Raw genomic sequence first — 20,236 nt, 5'->3', positions numbered from 1 at the left:
TTTCTGTGCCCTTTTTGCCTTCTGTGCCACTCGTTTTCCCTTGTTTTTTGTGCCCCTTTGCCTTCTGTTCCCTTCATCGTCCCTCACCACCCCCGCCGCTGCGTCCCCTACTGCCCCGCCCCCCTGACTGCCCACTGCCCATTCGCTGCCCCCGCCTCCCACCTCCTAGCTGCTCCTCCCTCCCACCTCCCCATAAATGCCGGTCTCTGCGCAGTGAGGAGAGCAACCCTTGACCCCTCCAGGTAGGTCGCTCCCCCTTTGCACAGCACCGCCTGTGTGTCCCTGCCCCAGCTGCTGCTGCTGAGGAAGTTCGTGGCCCGCCACCACCCGCAGGCTACCACCTGCGCCTCATCCCTGGTGGCCAGTGATAGGCCATAGGTTTGTTCATCTTCCTCTCTATTGTTTTATTGTATTGCCTGTATTTCATTGTTGTGTCTGTGACTGCTGTTGTTCTGTCTTCCCCGCTGCCAGTTCGTGGTCCGTGCCCATTTTCGTCCCTCTGTTCCTCTCGATATCCCTGTGTCTCTCAGCCCGGTTTTTCCTTCTGTACCCCTCGCTGCCCCGTGTCTCTGCCTGGTTTTTCCTTCTGTACCCCTCGCTGCCCCGTGCCTCTCCGCCCGTTTTTGCCTTCTGTTTCTCAGCTGCCCCTGTATTCTTGTGCCCTGTTTTCTGTGACACTCGTTTTTCCTGTATTTCTGTGCCCTTTTTGCCTTCTGTGCCACTCGTTTTTTCCCTGTATTTCTGTGCCCTTTTGGCCTTCTGTGCCACTCGTTTTTCCCCAGTATTTCTGTGCCCTCTTGCCTTCTGTGCCACTCGTTTTTTCCCTGTATTTCTGTGCCCTCTTGCTTTCTGTGACACTTGTTTTTCCTGTATTTCTGTGCCCTTTATGCCTTCTGTGACACTCGTTTTCCCTCGTTTTTTGAGCCCTTTTGCCTTCTGTTCCCTTCATCATCCCTCACGACCCCCGCCGCTGTGTCCCCTGCTGCCAGGCCCCCTGACTGCCCACTGCCCATTCGCTGCCCCCGCCTCCCACCTCCCAGCTGCTCCTCCCTCCCACCTCCCCATATATGCCGGCTGCTGCGCGGTGAGGAGAGTGACCCTTGACCCCTCCAGGTAGGTCGCTCCCCCTCCGCACAGCACCGCATGTGTGTCCCTGCCCCAGCTGCCACTGCTTCTGAGGAAGTTCGAGGCCCTCCACCACCCACAGGCTACCACCTGCGCCTCATCCCTGGTGGCCAGTGATAGGCCGTAGGTTTGTTCATCTTCCGCTCTATTGTTTTATTGTATTGCCTGTATTTCATTGTTGTGTCTGTGACTGCTGTTGTTCTGTCTCCCCCCGCTTCCAGTTCGTGGACCGTGCCCGTTTTCTTCCCTCTGTTCCCCTCGCTGTCCCTGTGTTTCTCAGCCCGGTTTTTCCTTCTGTACCCCTCGCTGCCCCCGTGACTCTGCCCGGTTTTTCCTTCTGTACCCCTCGCTGCGCTCGTGTCTCTGCCCGTTTTTCCTTCTGTACCCCTCGCTGCCCCCGTGCCTCTCCGCCCGTTTTTGCCTTCTGTTTCTCAGCTGCCCCTGTATTCTTGTGCCCTGTTTGCCTTCTGTGACACTCGTTTCTCCTGTATTTCTGTGCCCTTTTTGCCTTCTATGCCACTCGTTTTTTCCCTGTATTTCTATGCCCTTTTTGCCTTCTGTGCCACTCGTTTTTCCCTGTATTTCTGTGCCCTCTCGCCTTCTGTGCCACTCATTTTTAGGTCTCGCTGAGCCCAGCGCATGCGCTGGCTCGGAGAGACATTTTGTATGTGAGTTTTCAAAGTGCTGCTGGCTGGCCTAGCGCTTGCGTTCATGCGACCGTGCACGCGCAAACCGCTAGCCTTCAGCAGCACTTTGAAAACTTGTGCATCATCGCGATCACTTTCGCTTTCAGAGCGATCGCGATGACGCACGCGCGCACACACCTCCTGCTTCTCCCCCTCCCCCACCACATATCGCGTCTCCGGCAGCTGGCGCGCGGCCAACGCTTGTTTAACTTTACCTTTGCCCGTGCAATCTGTTTCTGTGCCGTGCAAAACATTTTTCATAGCCCCGAGAAACGATTTTCACTCTGCTGAAACTCAGCCAAGATGAAAAATGCAGGCAAACTTTTTCTCTGAAAGATTCCCTTTGGCGGAGCTTTCCTAAGCACAATGACAAATGTATGAAGTTTGTCACTGCAAATTCGCCCTCTGCTACATTTAGGAAGGATCACAGAAAAATATATGGTGTTATGAATATATTTCCATGGTGAGAATTAATGAGTCATTGTTGAAGCTATCTAAACAGACACATTGTGTAGTGAACGTTTGGGGACCCCGACAAATATTTGTGGATTACCTTCTTTATGGCCCCTGTCTCTAAGAGCACCACAAATTGAGAAACACTGAACTTCAGCACAAAAGCTTTTTGCAGATATTCATTGATTAATCCTTACCTTCGTTGTAGTTGTTTGCTTTCTATATCACTCTCTTCTCAAGAGAGAGTGCTGGACTTGAAGCTGGCTCCTCCGACAGTTGTCTAGATTTTTTTGCTAACGTCTGCTGAATAAAAAGGTTCCACTGAGCATAGAGGCACTGGTGATTGTCTGGTGGATTTTTTCTCGTCTGTAACGTATTTCACAAATATGGGTATATGTAGGGGTCGTAGTCTTTCGTGTCCCCTGACCTTGCGTTCCCTGCGTCCCCTGACCTTGCGTTCCCTGCGACCCCTGACCTTACGTTCCTTGCGTCCCCTGGCCTTGCGCTCTAGATAACGGAGGCGAAGTGGACAGATTTAAAAGCAGCACATATAGTACATGTGCGTTTTATGGGGCGGAGGGAGAGATCCTTTTAACGAAATTGTCTCTATATTGAACAGCCAGTGCCTATTTAAGTCAGTTTAAGTTATTGTGTTTTAAATGTGCGCAGTTGGGGGGGCGAGTGTTTTTTCAGTTGCTTGCATGAAACTGCATTGCTCTCCCAGTAGGAAAAAGACCTGCAATTTAGATGCTCAGTAAAATGGTTGGGTTCAGCTAAATGTCCTTACTCTTTCAGCTGTATTGGGGATTGCACACGTTCAATAACTGTTGGAATACATCTATGACTTGGGACACAAATCTAATGGAGTCACGGTAAAAGTATTCAATTTTACTGTGAATATTTGTTGGAAGGTTGTAAATGCTGATTACGCTTAAAATCCTTTACACTCTTTAAGTAAGCTTTGATCTGAGCCATCGTGGTTGCACCGATATACAACGATTTCACACTCCATCTTTTAGTTCGCATTTGAAAAGTTACTGTTCTCCTATCGGATTTTCCAGTCTCTTATGCATTTATTTCCATGCATTTATTTCCTATCGATGTTTTATAGAGGCAGGAAAGACATGATGTAGCAGGCGACGACACTTAGACTAGGGGGTGAAATAGAGATGAAGAGAAGGGGACAGATATGAAGTAAACAAGGGGAGATCGAAGCAGAAAGAATGTTGGAACAAATCCGGGGGTGAACGGACATGGGCGCAGACAGGGAAACAAGACCAAATCTACTACATAACAAAAAACAAATCAGTTGCAGCCAATGCTTAATTTGAGCCGGTAGTTGCTTGCCGGTGGAGGCCACAGGCACTTCTTTTTACCACATCACATTTCATTTGCCGATAGTAGGTGAGGAAAATACACAATGCAGAAAGACAGAGGAACAGAAAGACGGTAAAGGGGAAAAGCAGAAACCAGAAAGAGTGAGAGAGTGTCTGGTGTTTAATTAAAAAGGTCCGAGACTACTACACAGCTTTGATATTCGGCGCACTGTCATTTTATTTTATTGCACCGGTTGCGGGTTAGTGAGAACCGACACACGATTATTTACAAATGAAGCCCTGGCAGTATTGTAGAACTAAACAAGCATTGGCATAGCCAATAGGTCTCGCTTTTGGGACCTTATAAGTATTTAGTTATGCAACTGTTGCATGGCTAAACACTTATAAGGTCCCAAAGGCGAGACCTATTGGCTATGCCAATGCTTGTTTCCCTGTATTTCTGTGCCCTCTTCCCTTCTGTGATACTCGTTTTTCCTGTATTTCTGTTCCCTTTTTGCCTTCTGTGACACTCGTTTTCCCTCGTTTTTTGTGCCCTTTTGCCTTCTGTTCCCTTCATCGTCCCTCACTGCCCCTGCCGCTGCGTCCCCTTCTGCCCCGCGCCCCTGACTGCCCACTGCCCAGCTGCTCCTCCCTCCCACCTCCCCATATATGCCGGCCGCTGCACGGTGAGGAGAGCGACCCTTGACCCCTCCAGGTAGGTCGCTCCCCCTCCGCACAGCACCGCCTGTGTGTCCCTGCCCCAGCTGCCACTGCTGCTGAGGAAGTTCGAGGCCCTCCACCACCCACAGGCTACCACCTGCGCCTCATCCCTGGTGGCCAGAGATAGGCCGTAGGTTTGTTCATCTTCCGCTCTATTGTTTTATTGTATTGCCTGTATTTCATTGTTGTGTCTGTGACTGCTGTTGTTCTGTCTTCCCCCGCTTCCAGTTCGTGGACCGTGCCCGTTTTCTTCCCTCTGTTCCCCTCGCTGTCCCTGTGTTTCTCAGCCCGGTTTTTCCTTCTGTACCCCTCGCTGCCCCCGTGACTCTGCCCGGTTTTTCCTTCTGTACCCCTCGCTGCGCTCGTGTCTCTGCCCGTTTTTCCTTCTGTACCCCTCGCTGCCCCCGTGCCTCTCCGCCCGTTTTTGCCTTCTGTTTCTCAGCTGCCCCTGTATTCTTGTGCCCTGTTTGCCTTCTGTGACACTCGTTTCTCCTGTATTTCTGTGCCCTTTTTGCCTTCTATGCCACTCGTTTTTTCCCTGTATTTCTATGCCCTTTTTGCCTTCAGTGCCACTCGTTTTTCCCTGTATTTCTGTGCCCTCTCGCCTTCTGTGCCACTCATTTTTAGGTCTCGCTGAGCCCAGCGCATGCGCTGGCTCGGAGAGACATTTTGTATGTGAGTTTTCAAAGTGCTGCTGGCTGGCCTAGCGCTTGCGTTCATGCGACCGTGCACGCGCAAACCGCTAGCCTTCAGCAGCACTTTGAAAACTTGTGCATCATCGCGATCACTTTCGCTTTCAGAGCGATCGCGATGACGCACGCGCGCACACACCTCCTGCTTCTCCCCCTCCCCCACCACATATCGCGTCTCCGGCAGCTGGCGCGCGGACAACGCTTGTTTAACTTTACCTTTGCCCGTGCAATCTGTTTCTGTGCCGTGCAAAACATTTTTCATAGCCCCGAGAAACGATTTTCACTCTGCTGAAACTCAGCCAAGATGAAAAATGCAGGCAAACTTTTTCTCTGAAAGATTCCCTTTGGCGGAGCTTTCCTAAGCACAATGACAAATGTATGAAGTTTGTCACTGCAAATTCGCCCTCTGCTACATTTAGGAAGGATCACAGAAAAATATATGGTGTTATGAATATATTTCCATGGTGAGAATTAATGAGTCATTGTTGAAGCTATCTAAACAGACACATTGTGTAGTGAACGTTTGGGGACCCCGACAAATATTTGTGGATTACCTTCTTTATGGCCCCTGTCTCTAAGAGCACCACAAATTGAGAAACACTGAACTTCAGCACAAAAGCTTTTTGCAGATATTCATTGATTAATCCTTACCTTCGTTGTAGTTGTTTGCTTTCTATATCACTCTCTTCTCAAGAGAGAGTGCTGGACTTGAAGCTGGCTCCTCCGACAGTTGTCTAGATTTTTTTGCTAACGTCTGCTGAATAAAAAGGTTCCACTGAGCATAGAGGCACTGGTGATTGTCTGGTGGATTTTTTCTCGTCTGTAACGTATTTCACAAATATGGGTATATGTAGGGGTCGTAGTCTTTCGTGTCCCCTGACCTTGCGTTCCCTGCGTCCCCTGACCTTGCGTTCCCTGCGACCCCTGACCTTACGTTCCTTGCGTCCCCTGGCCTTGCGCTCTAGATAACGGAGGCGAAGTGGACAGATTTAAAAGCAGCACATATAGTACATGTGCGTTTTATGGGGCGGAGGGAGAGATCCTTTTAACGAAATTGTCTCTATATTGAACAGCCAGTGCCTATTTAAGTCAGTTTAAGTTATTGTGTTTTAAATGTGCGCAGTTGGGGGGGCGAGTGTTTTTTCAGTTGCTTGCATGAAACTGCATTGCTCTCCCAGTAGGAAAAAGACCTGCAATTTAGATGCTCAGTAAAATGGTTGGGTTCAGCTAAATGTCCTTACTCTTTCAGCTGCATTGGGGATTGCACACGTTCAATAACTGTTGGAATACATCTATGACTTGGGACACAAATCTAATGGAGTCACGGTAAAAGTATTCAATTTTACTGTGAATATTTGTTGGAAGGTTGTAAATGCTGATTACGCTTAAAATCCTTTACACTCTTTAAGTAAGCTTTGATCTGAGCCATCGTGGTTGCACCGATATACAACGATTTCACACTCCATCTTTTAGTTCGCATTTGAAAAGTTACTGTTCTCCTATCGGATTTTCCAGTCTCTTATGCATTTATTTCCATGCATTTATTTCCTATCGATGTTTTATAGAGGCAGGAAAGACATGATGTAGCAGGCGACGACACTTAGACTAGGGGGTGAAATAGAGATGAAGAGAAGGGGACAGATATGAAGTAAACAAGGGGAGATCGAAGCAGAAAGAATGTTGGAACAAATCCGGGGGTGAACGGACATGGGCGCAGACAGGGAAACAAGACCAAATCTACTACATAACAAAAAACAAATCAGTTGCAGCCAATGCTTAATTTGAGCCGGTAGTTGCTTGCCGGTGGAGGCCACAGGCACTTCTTTTTACCACATCACATTTCATTTGCCGATAGTAGGTGAGGAAAATACACAATGCAGAAAGACAGAGGAACAGAAAGACGGTAAAGGGGAAAAGCAGAAACCAGAAAGAGTGAGAGAGTGTCTGGTGTTTAATTAAAAAGGTCCGAGACTACTACACAGCTTTGATATTCGGCGCACTGTCATTTTATTTTATTGCACCGGTTGCGGGTTAGTGAGAACCGACACACGATTATTTACAAATGAAGCCCTGGCAGTATTGTAGAACTAAACAAGCATTGGCATAGCCAATAGGTCTCGCTTTTGTGACCTTATAAGTATTTAGTTATGCAACTGTTGCATGGCTAAACACTTATAAGGTCCCAAAGGCGAGACCTATTGGCTATGCCAATGCTTGTTTCCCTGTATTTCTGTGCCCTCTTCCCTTCTGTGATACTCGTTTTTCCTGTATTTCTGTTCCCTTTTTGCCTTCTGTGACACTCGTTTTCCCTCGTTTTTTGTGCCCTTTTGCCTTCTGTTCCCTTCATCGTCCCTCACTGCCCCTGCCGCTGCGTCCCCTTCTGCCCCACGCCCCTGACTGCCCACTGCCCAGCTGCTCCTCCCTCCCACCTCCCCATATATGCCGGCCGCTGCACGGTGAGGAGAGCGACCCTTGACCCCTCCAGGTAGGTCGCTCCCCCTCCGCACAGCACCGCCTGTGTGTCCCTGCCCCAGCTGCCACTGCTGCTGAGGAAGTTCGAGGCCCTCCACCACCCACAGGCTACCACCTGCGCCTCATCCCTGGTGGCCAGAGATAGGCCGTAGGTTTGTTCATCTTCCGCTCTATTGTTTTATTGTATTGCCTGTATTTCATTGTTGTGTCTGTGACTGCTGTTGTTATGTCTTCCCCCGCTGCCAGTTCGTGGCCTGTGCCGGTTTTCTTCCCTCTGTTCCCCTCGCTGTCCCCGTTTCTCTCAGCCCGGTTTTTCCTTCTGTACGCATCGCTGCCCGGTTTTTCCTTCTGTACCCCTCGCTGCGCCCGTGTCTCTACCCGGTTTTTCCTTCTGTACCCCTCGTTGCCCCCGTGCCTCTCCGTCCGTTTTTGCCTTCTGTTTCTCAGCTGCCCTGGTATTCTTGTGCCCTGTTTGCCTTCTGTGACACTCATTTTTCCTGTATTTCTGTGCCCTTTTTACCTTCTGTGCCACTCGTTTTTTCCCTGTATTTCTGTGCCCTCTTGCCTTCTGTGACACTCGTTTTTCCTGTATTTCTGTGCCCTTTTTGCCTTCTGTGCCACTTGATTTCCCTCGTTTTTTGTGCCCTTTTGCCTTCTGTTCCCTTCATCGTCCCTCACTGCCCCGCCTCTGCGTCCCCTGCGGCCCCGCCCCTCCCTGACTGCCCACTGCCCATTCGCTGCCCCCGCCTCCCGCCTCCCAGCTGCTCCTCCCTCCCACCTTTCCATATATGCTGGCCGCGTTGCGGCTGCTAGCGGTTATGCCGCTGGCGCGCCGCAGGCGCGCCTAAAGCAAGCCCGTCTGCGCCCATCTGTGCCTGGACCGTGCCCAGCACCAGAACCCCTGGCCCCCGCACCCGCCACGATGACCGCCGCCACTACGACTCCAGCACTCTGCGCGCTCTCAACTCCGGACGGACCCACACCTGCTTCAAGGCTGCCCTGAAACGCACACAGGGTCCCTTCACCTGCCAGAACTGCAGCTACACCAGCCTCAGAGCCGACGAACCACCTGCCAAGAAAGACCCCAACCACCTCCGATGCATACTGCTGAACACAACATCCCCAGACGGCGCCTTCCTGACAGAGACCTGGCTGAACGACTCCTCCGCACCCGACATCGCCATAGCCATCCCAGTCGGCTACAAGATCACCCGCAGAGACCGCACCAGTCGGAGGAGGAATCGCCATCGTCCACAAGAACAGCATCAGGGTCTCGACTAGCACCGACGACGCGCTCAGCACCGCCGAACACATGCACTTCCAGATCAACACAGACCCTAACTCCACCCTCAGAGGCACCCTCGTCTACCGACACCCCGGACCCCGTCCCCAGTTCAACGACTCCATCGCCGACTTCATCAGCACGCACGCCTTGACCTCCACCGACTACATCCTCCTCGGAGACCTGAACTTTCACCTTGAGAACAACAACGACAACAACTCCACAACCCTGATCTATAACCTCGCCAACCTCGGACTGAAGCAATTCGTCACAACGCCGGCCACACGCTTGACCCCGTCTTCTCCTCAAGCCTGCACGTCTCCGTCAGTCACACCACCGAACTCCTCTGGACCGACCACCGCTGCATCCACTTCGCCTTCCAGAAACCCACCACACACCACCGCACCCAACAGATCCCCCGCCGCTGCTGGAGCAAAATCACCGGAGACCAACTACATGCAAACCTCGCTCTCAGCCCACCCACCGAACCCTCTGACGACGCTGCCCACAGCCTCAAACGCTGGATCGAGGACTGCGCCAACACCCTCGCCCCGCTGAAGAAACCCCCCGACAGAGACACCAGCAAGAGGGCCAGCTGGTTCACCCCAGAACTCATTGCCTCCAAGCCAGCCAGCCGGAAACTAGAGAAGGAATGGCTCAGTGAACCAACTCCGGACAGCCACGCAGCACACAAGGACGCCATCCGCAACCACCACCACCTCAAAGACCGCCTCAACAACAACGCACACAATAGCAAGGAGCTCTTCAACATCGTGCAGGAACTCTCCAACCCTAGCTCCAACACCAACGTCATCCCGCCGTCGCAAGCCCTGTGCGACTCCCTTGCGACCTTCTTCCACCGCAAGATAGCAGACATCCACGACAGCTTCAACACCCAGACAGCCCCAACAGACAGCAACACAACAGACCCTCCGCACACCATCGACCACGACCCCCTGCTAGCCTGGGCCAGCGTGAGCATCGATGACACCATCAAGACCATGAGCACAATCCACTCCGGCTCTCCGTCAGACCCATTCCCGCACCATGTCTTCAACAAAGCAAGCAGCTCCATCGCACCCCACCTGCGCAATGTCATAAACCTCTCACTCGAGACCGCGACCTTCCCAGAGAGCTGGAGACACGCCGAGATAAACGCCCTACTCAAAAAACCTAAGGCAGACCCAAGAGACCTCAAGAACTTCCGGCCCATCTCTCTGCTCCTCTTCAAGGTCATCGAGAAAATCGTCAACAGACAGCTAACCCGATACCTCAAAGAAAACAGAATCCTGGACCATTCCCAGTCAGGGTTCCGCAGCAAGCACAGCACCGAGACTGTCCTCATCGCCGCCACCGACGACATCAGGACCCTGCTGGACAACGGTGAGACCACAGCACTCATCCTCCTAGACCTCTCTGCCGCCTTCGACACCATCTGCCACCACACACTACGCGCACGCCGCAGGGATCCGAGACAAGGCTCTGGAATGGACCACCTCCTTCCTCTCCGGCAGAACCCAGAGCGTCCACCTCCCCCCATTCCGTTCCAAAGCCTCCGAGATCATCTACGGCGTACCCCAGGGATCCTCCCTCAGTCTGACACTGTTCAACATTTACATGGCCCCGCTCGCAGACGTCGCCAGACAGCACGACCTCAACATAATCTCCTACGCCGACGACACTCAACTGATCCTCTCAACTCACCAAGGGCCCCATCACCGCCAAAGCCAACCTCCACGAAGGAATGAAGGCCGTCACCGACTGGATGAAGATCAGCCGTCTGAAGCTGAACTCGGACAAGACGGAGGTCCTCATCCTCAGCCCCAACCATTCAGCCTGGGATGACTCCTGGTGGCCGACGGCACTGGGGGCAGCCCCGACACCCACCGACCACGCACCGACCACGCACGCAACCTGGGAATCATCCTCGACTCAACGCTCTCAATGACCAAGCAAGTCAACGCCGTCTCCTCCTCCTGCTTCAACACCCTCCGCATGCACCGCAAGATCTACAGATGAATCCCGACAGATACAAGAAAGACAGTCACCCAGGCCCTTGTCAGCAGTAGACTCGACTATGGAAACGCCCTCTACGTGGGAGCCCCGACCAAGCTCATCAAACGACTACAACGCATCCAAAACGCCTCAGCATGACTGATCCTCGGCGTACCACGACACGGTCACATCACCCACCACTGGAGAAACCTGCACTGGCTCCCCGTCAACAAGAGGATATCCTTCAAGCTCCTCATCCACGCACATAAAGCACTCCACAAGACCGGCCCAACTTACCTCAACAGACGGCTCTCCTTCTACGTCCCCAACCGCCAGCTACGCTCCGCCGACCTCTCACTCACCACCGGCATGCGCATCCGAAGAACAACCACTGGCGGGAGATACTTCTCCCACCTCGCCGCCAAGACATGGAACACCCTGCCACTGAGCCTACGACAGACCCAAGACCTGCGGACCTTCAGGAGGTTACTCAAGACCTGGCTGTTTGATCAGTAGCAGCCCCTCCACCCCCCAGCGCCTTGAGACCCTCGCGGGTATGTAGTGTGCTTTACAAATGATTGATTGATTGATACAAACACAACTGGTTCTGCCCACTATGACACCTGACTGCCCTTTGAAGAAAAAACCCAACTGATTACATCCACTCACACATTGATAGAGACCACTTTTCATTTCTATTAATGCCCTAGATAAGCTGTTCTTTCCACTCAAAGAAAGAAGCACCATTTTTAAAGCAGACACATTAAGCAGACGCATCTTTAAATCTTTAAAATATATATATATTTTTCGTAAGCATCTTTTAAAATAACATAGTTTTCAATTCGGCATATTACCCTGAAAAAAAATATTTTCATAATTGTCGACTTTCACTTATTATTTTTTTTGTATAAAATCTGTTTCTAATAACTGATCTATTTCTCTTGACACGCACACACACAATTTATCTATCTAACTATCTATCTATCTATCTATCTATCTATCTATCTATCTATCTATCTATCTATCTATCTATCTATCTATGTATCTATCTATCTATCTATCTCATAGTTACTCTTATTTTTGTTCTCGGTGGGTATTGTTAAATATGTTTTTGAAAAGTTTTTTCTACAAAATATATTTTGAAAAAAAATATGTTCTCACAGGCTACAAATGTACGGTTCTTTCTTGAGGCACTATCTGATAGTACCTATATCACCTTGGGCTCAGCAGAAAAATGTCTAAGATGGGTACCATGGAGCGACGTCTCATGAAATAATGAAAGCAGACCTCGTCTTCTATGGCAATCTCTCTCTTAATGTAAGAGAGGAAATAAAGGGTTTCCCTTAACAGTCAGACCACACAAGTAGCAGGTCACCAAACATGTTCATGATTGTGTTGTGTACTAGACCATTGATGCTTCTGTTGCTGCTCTTTCGAAGCCACTCTCTTTCCAGACAATGTATCTCCTTCCTATGTGTAGGTTTACGACCAGGGAGGATATTGCTTAGGTGTGTTGCTGGGGGGAATTGACACAAACGAAGGACACCCTTTATCATGGCTTAACCCAGCCAAGGTATCATCAGTCGGCACAAAACGATGCCACCTGTCAACAACTCACTGATGCAACGTGTCACTATTGTGACGAAGTTTGTGCAACACCATGTTGCATGCTTCCCAACCCACGTGCATATCCATGCTGTGTTTTTTAGGTGCGGTGCACATCAGACTAGGGTGCACTGCGTCGGTAGGAAAAAGTGCACTTTAGAAGAAGACAAAAATTGAGAGAATAGGGCATGTGTGCAAAGTTTCCGAGAGGCCTGTGGGCAAGGTGTTCTTGGGACTGAAGTGGTACAGAGCAGAAACTAGAACAGACTGTGATACAGGAGCCCCAGTGAAGACTTGTGGTATGTGTTTTTTGTGAATTACTACTAGCCAAAGACTAGCAGATTTCTTCCTGGGCTGATGCCCCAAGGGTAGGCAGTCAGTAATTTACGATTTGCAGAGCCAGAGAGGTTTTACAGTAACTCTTCACTTGGTACTTGTAGACATGTTGAGAGGTTCCATTTGATAATATTTATCAGCAGAAGGGCTATGAAACCAGCAGTGCATACATTTCGTTAGGGACCTGTGTAATATATAATGGATATTTAGGATTGGCATAGCTTTGTAAGTGGCAGCGAGAAGGTTGTCAATTAAGAAAGTCATGGATTCAAGGATGATGTTTCAAACGGTGCAGAAACTATGTTTGATGGGTGAACATCCTGGCCAAAAACAGAAGGTAAACTGAAAGGAAACAATCAAATTAGCCCAGAGTAAACACAAGCAAATAGTCTTGGAGACAACTAAAAAAGGAGGGCAAAGAGACTGAACTAGAGAAAGAGCAGGGTTTCCCATCACTGGCACAAAAACAGTGGCTGACTGAATAACATAGATACGGAAATAAAATATTCTGAGACAGGTGGAATTAGGGATTCCCCAAATACTGTGGTTGCACACGATGCCCTTGGTGAGTTATGGGTATCCAGAGTACAATAGGCTGGTTAAGGCAGCCATCTCTGTAGAAAGGCTGGAGGCAGTGGAGCAGCAGCGCTAGCAGCCTACCCGAAGCAGCCCCACCAAATGTGAAAGTGTAAATGTTGCCGCTTCGGCGCAAATGGCTGCCTCGAAGAGACCTCTCAGGAATTATCCCCTGCCCTTTTCCTAATACTTTTAGGCAGTGCTTAATTTGAACCCGTGGTTTCCGGTTCTCGGCACCGGCACTTAATTGGCAGCACCGGCTTATGACCGTCTGCCACATGGTGGGCTGTTGATCTGCATTAGAGTAATCACAACAGTTGTTTACTAATTCAATATTAGGTTAAAATTACGATTACCTGCTGCCCATGCTAATCCTATAGCTTTGGGGGCTTGAAATAGTGTGAATTGGCACACTTTTAGGGGTGTGATGGTCAGTAGCTGGTTTGGTACTATCATTGGCAGCGCTGGCAGGGGTAGTGGTTGGTGTAGGCTGCAGTGGGCTCCTGATGAGCCCTGGCACTTCATTTCTTTACAACTTAAGCCCTGCTTCCAGGATAGGGGCGTGTTGGCTCATGGTAAGCAAGCATGACTAGCACTAGCAAAAACAACAGAGTATGACTCCGTATGTTATGAGAAGCAGCCTCGATGCCGTGCCATGAGCGCTGTATTTCTTTGCCGCTGCAGACAGTGTTTTGACAACCGCAGTAACTAGGTGCTGTTGCAAGGTGTGGTGACTCCAGGAGCCAGATCGGTGTGTGGTGTAGGTGAGGTGACTGTAGATCCTCGCCAGCGAGCGTAGAGTGTTTGGTGGGAGTCTGGTGTTACTGGCAGTGATTGATGGGTCATTCAGGCACCGTGACTGTCCATGCCACATGGCAGCACCAATGGCTACCCTGGGAGCGGCAGTGCAAGAGTCACATTCAGTCAGCCACAGCAGCCACAGTGTCAGCTTTCGAAGAGAGGAGACACTGATAATGAATCGGGTGTCAGCAATCTCTGGACCAGAGTGGGGATCTCACAGCGTGGAGTGCTGTCACTACTTCTAGGCGCATTGACATTATATCAGATACGTTAGATCCTTAATATCACTTCAATGTGCAGGTTAGAGACTGATAGAAGCCCTCTCAGAAGTCCTTCATAGAATAAGGAAGGTTGGCAGCAGTGAACTGTGGTGTGTCCGTGTTACAGTGAGAGTTCCCCTTATTATGGTCGCTGAGAATGCATCATGTTTTGGTACAAGTCATGCAGCCTTGGAGAGGCGTGGGTATTGAAAGTAACACAGCACCCCACACTACACATCTTTGATGCAATGTGGATGGTAAAATAGGAACTGCTGAAAGCAAAATTGTCACATGGCACATGTCCAGATGTTTCACATGTCACCACACTCTATCAGCAGACAAGCCCCAAACCCCAGGTGGCTGTCAACATGTTTTCCAGTCTCATGAGATGATTTAGTGATTCAACCAGGCATGGAAATTTAAAGGCAGAAAACCACGTAAAAAGCCAGTCGGTGTGGGCGGGCTATTTTCAAATTTTCCAGTTTCTCTAGTGCAGTTCCTTCTAAAAGTTATGTAACGAGTTGTATGTCCGATATGATATAGAGGCATACCAGAGCTCAGGCATGAGGTTTAACATAAAAGTGTATTTCCTGAGATGAGGGCCACAACAGCACTTAAAAGCCTGCTTCAGGCGGTCCTTAACGCAGGTGATACCATGAGCCGTCAAATGAACCCAGAGTAAAGGAAACCTACCGTGGCATCATCCGAGCCAGACGCGAATGCATCGCCGCTGGGGTAGTATCTAGAGAAAAATAAAGTGCACGTCACTTTCTGCTTTGTTTTCTCATGTCTTAAGCAAATATATTCACCGCGTTGCAGCATGCTTAGAAGTCATGACGTAGGCAAGGGTCTCACATAGGTAATTCATTGATATCTCTAGATTGTGGGCCGACTGATTAAATCATTATTTCTGAGATGAGGTGCTTATACAGTGGTTGCAAGAATATTATAATTTACAGGTTAACTGATTAAACAAGAGGATCCCCAACTTTATTGGCAGCGTCTTCCTATTAGAGGCGCCAGAACTCCTTACGCGCGTCCGAGGCAGATGCTCACCTGACACTATTGATGTCAGATTCATGCGTTTCAAAGGACTGCACGCACTGGCCGGATCGCATATCCCACACCATCGCCTTCTTGTCACATCCCTGTAATACAAAAACAAATTGTTAAACGGTAAGCGCCTAGAGGTAGGTCGTTTTGCAGAGGTACTATAGAAATGCTCAATTTATTAACTCCTCCTTTGCTCAACTAAACATCTCTTTGTTCGATAGTACATGGCTCATTGTTTACAATACAACAGTATTTTGTAGACTGCTTGGATCGTATTTCAATGCATCACACAAAAAGTGCAGCTCGGATCCTTACAGATGTGTGTCCTCTTTATATCAAGTAAAGCATCCGACCGTCCATTGGGAGCATTTCGACCATGGTAGTGTTTTCTGTGGTTGCAAACACACTCAGGTGCACATAGCATTTATGTCGAGCATGTGATGTGTTTTTGCACCTGGTCAAGATTGTGCACTAAAATTGGATGTGTAATTAGGCTTATAAGAGTCTGCTGATCACATTATTAGCAGCAGCAACTCCTTCTTAATGGCGCGTCACCCCACTGGCTCAGCCAGCAGCTGAAAACTAAAAGTATATCATTTTATTTTTCAGCTGCTGGCCGAGCCAGCGTGTGTGAGATGGGCGGACTGGGCCCGGGCCCTGGGGAGGTGGGCCGAGTGATGTGCACTGCTAACTGTGCATGTCTGTTTGGCCGGCTGTCTTAGGCTGACCAAACAGACATGCGCAGTTAGGTTTCTCCAACCCAGCTGTATCACACAGCTGAGTTGGAGAAAAAGCCTAGACTACCTGTGCCTGAGTGAGCTTTCATCTAGCCCGCCCAGGCCAATCCCGCGCAGCTCTCGTGCTGAATGAGAGCAGCACGAGATTGCACAGTGAGTGTCTGATTCTGTCCCAGGGGCTGCTGGGACCAGGAAGCAGAGGAGGTCCGAGGAGTGAGGCGGCAGAAGCAGCATCGGGTAAGCTTTATTTTTATTTTTTATTATTCCCCCGCTTCCCCCACAGCCCCTCCCGCCCTACCACTGTTAATATGCATTGGCCGCTACTGATTATAAGCCTGTGTTTTTAAATAAAGCATTGGCACTCACAAAAGCATCAAACTTGGTGGTAAATGCCACATCTAAAACCAGAGCTAGTGCAAAGCGTACTTCGCTCCTGGCAGACTCTAGTGCTAAAATGGCAAAAAACTAGGGGGTAGATTTGCACACATTTTGTGCTGGGTTATCGTCACAAAACTGATGTTAACCAGCACAAAATGTTCTTTTACCAATGTACTTTTTTTTTTTTTTTTGCAGACTTTTATATAGCGCGAACTTGACCCGAATCCAATCAGGTATCAGAGCGCTTTACATAGCACCAGTTACGTTACATGAGGACACACATTCATTTTTTTGTTAGGTACTTTTCAGCGTTAAATTTGTTTTGCTTTGGAAAGTCACCCTAGAAGTAAGGCAAAGTGGTTCGAAACATTGCTTTGTGTACTTAGAGCCAAGGGAGCGTTACATGGGTGGTACATGGGCATACCTTTTGACGCAAAACCCTATCTACAAACAATTGTAAAATAGTGTTTAGCACCAAAAGTTTACAGTATCTGAAAAGAGGTGTTAAGAGGAGAAATGTTTTCATTTCTCCTTTCTTTTCCTACTTTGCATGCATGCTGCACTGTGCAGCACACATACTAAGTGGGAAGTGTTTAAACTTGTCTAGGCATAGTATTTAGTACATGAAGGGTACCTCTCCTGCACAAAACCTATGCTAGACTCAGGCATGTACTCTAGCACTATCGCGTTAAGGTGTGTGCGTAGTGCACTGCAGCTGAAATCAGCGCCAGCACTAGGGAGAGGGGAGGAGATTGTCATAAATCTGTAGATATGGAGCTCTCCTGCTCCCTTCCTGTCAAGCAAAGCATCGCAGCCTCTTTTTTTGCTGTGCTGCGTGACTTTTTTTGAAAATCTGCCTCTTCATTTGCACTTGATTTAACCTTATTTTCAGCTGCTAATTCACTATTCTTATTTTGTGTTTTTCACATCAATCAGCAATGAATCAAGTGTTCCCCCCTGTTAGAACTGGGAGTCTCTAGTTGTCTGAGGTAGGTACCTTAGTCCAAATAGAGACCCTCGCTTCTAAGTCAGGGAAAGGAAGGACACCTTCTCAGATAGCCCCTGCTCACCCCCTCAGTAGCTTGGCACGAGCAGCCAGGCATATCTCCAAGGCAAATGTGTAAAGTATTTGCAATCACGCTCTCAGTAACCCAATGGTAACACCACACATGGACTCCCCACAAGTTTCATAAAACAATTATATGTTTATATAAAAAGATATACGATGAGACCACACGATAACAATCCAACATATGCATATTTGTAATATTTCACCCTACTGGTTATTAGGCCAGCAAGCCCTGGTAGGTTCTTGCAGTATTAAGGAGAAACTGTCAATGATCCAATACAGTCCTAATGCAATGTTATGCAGTTCGTAATGCAAGAATCAGGCACTTCGTAATGTAAAAATAATGCAGTTCGTTATGCAACAATCAGGCAGTTCATAATGCCAAAATAATGCAATTCGTAATGCAACAATCCGGCAGTTCGTCATGCAAAAATAATGGAATGAGTAATGCAACAATAAGGCACTTCGTAATGCAAAAATAATGCAAAGCGTAATGCAACAATCAGGTAGTTCGTAATGCCAACAATAATGTACTCCCGCACCATTCACGGTGCTGTGGATGGACTCTATGCCACTCATCCTGACTCACGGTCAGCTACTGCCAAAATATGCCCCCAACACGGATCTGGTGTAAAACAAAGTGCCGCTCCACACTCCGGCCCTGGTACTGCCACTCCTCGGCAAGTACGGGCCGCGATTCTAACTTGAGCGGAGGCTCACGCTGCAAAGATGGGAAAGGCCGAGAGCATTTCCCTTGGAGACCGCACCCCGCCCCAGGTGGCGACAAACGCACGCTCGCTGAGCGTTACCTGGGGGGTGCGATCTCGCTCTTCTCCCCTCTCCTCGAGGTCTCTCTTTGGCAACGGCAGGCTCAGGCCGGTGGCGGTGAATTCCCAGAGCTACTCTGGGAAGGCCGGTCCGGGCCGATGGCAATGATGATCGCAGCACTTCTGGTCACACACACTGTTGGATCAACTCAGAGAACACAACTGCTCCGGGACACACAGTCACGGGGCAATGTTCCCACGAAGGTCTCAGGCTGCAACAGAGCACACGCACACAGTGTCGCTGAGACTCACTTAAGCTCCGGGTGCACACGATCACAGGGCAATCCTCACGAAGGTCTCAGGCTGCACGAAGCACACGCACACTGCATCGCTGCGACTTACTTGGACTCCGGGTGAACACGATCACAGAAGAATCCTCACAAAGGTCTCAGGCTAAACGAAGCACACGCACACAGCGCCGCTGAGACTCACTTGGATTCCGGGTGCACACGATCACAGGACAATCCTCACGAAGGTCTCAGGCTGCATGAAGCACACGCACACAGCGCCGCTGAGACTCACTTGGATTCCGGGTGCACACAATCACAGGACAATCCTCACGAAGGTCTCACGCTGCATGAAGCACACGCACACAGCGTCGCTGAGACTCACTTGGATTCCCGGTGCACACAATCACAGGGCACTCCTCACGAAGGTCTCAGGCTGCACGAAGCACATGCACACAGCGTCGCTGAGACACTCTGGAAACGTTCATGTTCCTGAGTTTCCACAACAGGGAGCCAGCTCTCCTCGGGCCCTTGGGGACAAGTTACTTCAGGACACAGCAAAGTCCTTTCAAGCAGGTGGACACAGCACACAGCAAAGTCGCTTAGCCTCTCCTTGGTTAAATCAGCAAACCACAGACCAGCCCCAGAACACACAGCAAGAGTCAGTCCTTTCCTTCGGTCTCTTCAGCTGTTTCTTCCTTGGCAGAGGTTCCTCTTGACCACGAAGTAGTTTCAATCCTTTTCAGTCTTGATCAGTTCCAACATTCAGGGGCTTCAGCTCTCATAGTTATACCCCTAAATGTCTTTGAAGTCTTTGTGTTCAGGGGGGCACTGACCCCTGTCAAAACCAGTTCTGGGTATCTCCCTGCCAGTGACATCTTCTTCCTTCGATAGTGGGGGTCTGGATCTTTAATCACTCAGCAGGGGATGGAGCCATTGTTTTATGGCAGCAGCCCAGGCCTCTTCACCTCCAGGGGCTACTCCTCCCCCCTACACTCCAGATGCAGGTCAGCCTTTTGCTGTCTCACCTCCTCCCCTGGGTCAAGACATTCACCAGATCCTACCGCTTTCAAATCCAGACAGTCAATCCACAACCACGCAGTGACACGCAGAATTGTTAGAACACAAAAAACCAGCCACTTCTAAAAGTGTGGATTCTAAACACACAATGCAAAAACCACCTTCACAAAAAGATGTGTTATTAAATTGTGAGTTCAGGCACACTAACCTACACCTCTCCATCTTCAGCCTATGGGAAGATAGACTGGAAACATATTACACAGCCTCCCTATTCTGTCCTATGGGCAAGATGGCCTTTCAACAGTGAAAAACGAAATGGAGAGTATTTCACTGTCAGGACATGGTACACACCATGTCCTACCTTTCGCATACACTGCACCCTGTCCAGGGGCACCTTGGGCCTACCATAGGGGTGTCTGATGTGCATAAAAAAGAGAAGGTTAAGGTCTGGCAAGTGGGTGCACTTGTCAGGACAACAAAGGCAGTTTAACAAACTGTGCGCAGGGACTTTACTAGTAAGGCAAACATACCAATTATGGACAACCAATTACCATTACACTTTACACAGGGAGCACTTGCACTTTGACACTGATCAGCAGTGGCAAT

General features: G+C 49.3%; 1 protein-coding gene across 1 annotated transcript in view; it reads right to left on the bottom strand.

Annotated features, from left to right (window-relative positions):
- GNB5 (G protein subunit beta 5) overlaps positions 1-20,236 on the bottom strand; it is a 322,810-nt gene that overhangs the window by 136,108 nt on the left and 166,466 nt on the right. The window contains exons 9-10 of the mRNA XM_085644176.1: positions 15,376-15,467; positions 15,013-15,061 (exon numbers count right to left, since the gene is read on the bottom strand). Of these exons, the coding sequence (XP_085500302.1) occupies positions 15,013-15,061; positions 15,376-15,467 (141 nt within the window). The remainder of the gene's footprint in view (positions 1-15,012; positions 15,062-15,375; positions 15,468-20,236) is intronic.

This window comes from Triturus cristatus, chromosome 3_1 (assembly GCF_964204655.1).
Source record: "Triturus cristatus chromosome 3_1, aTriCri1.1, whole genome shotgun sequence".
Lineage (NCBI taxonomy): Eukaryota > Metazoa > Chordata > Amphibia > Caudata > Salamandridae > Triturus > Triturus cristatus.
The sequence above is the reverse complement of the archived record's forward strand: the minus strand, read 5'-3'. Positions and strand labels throughout refer to the sequence as shown.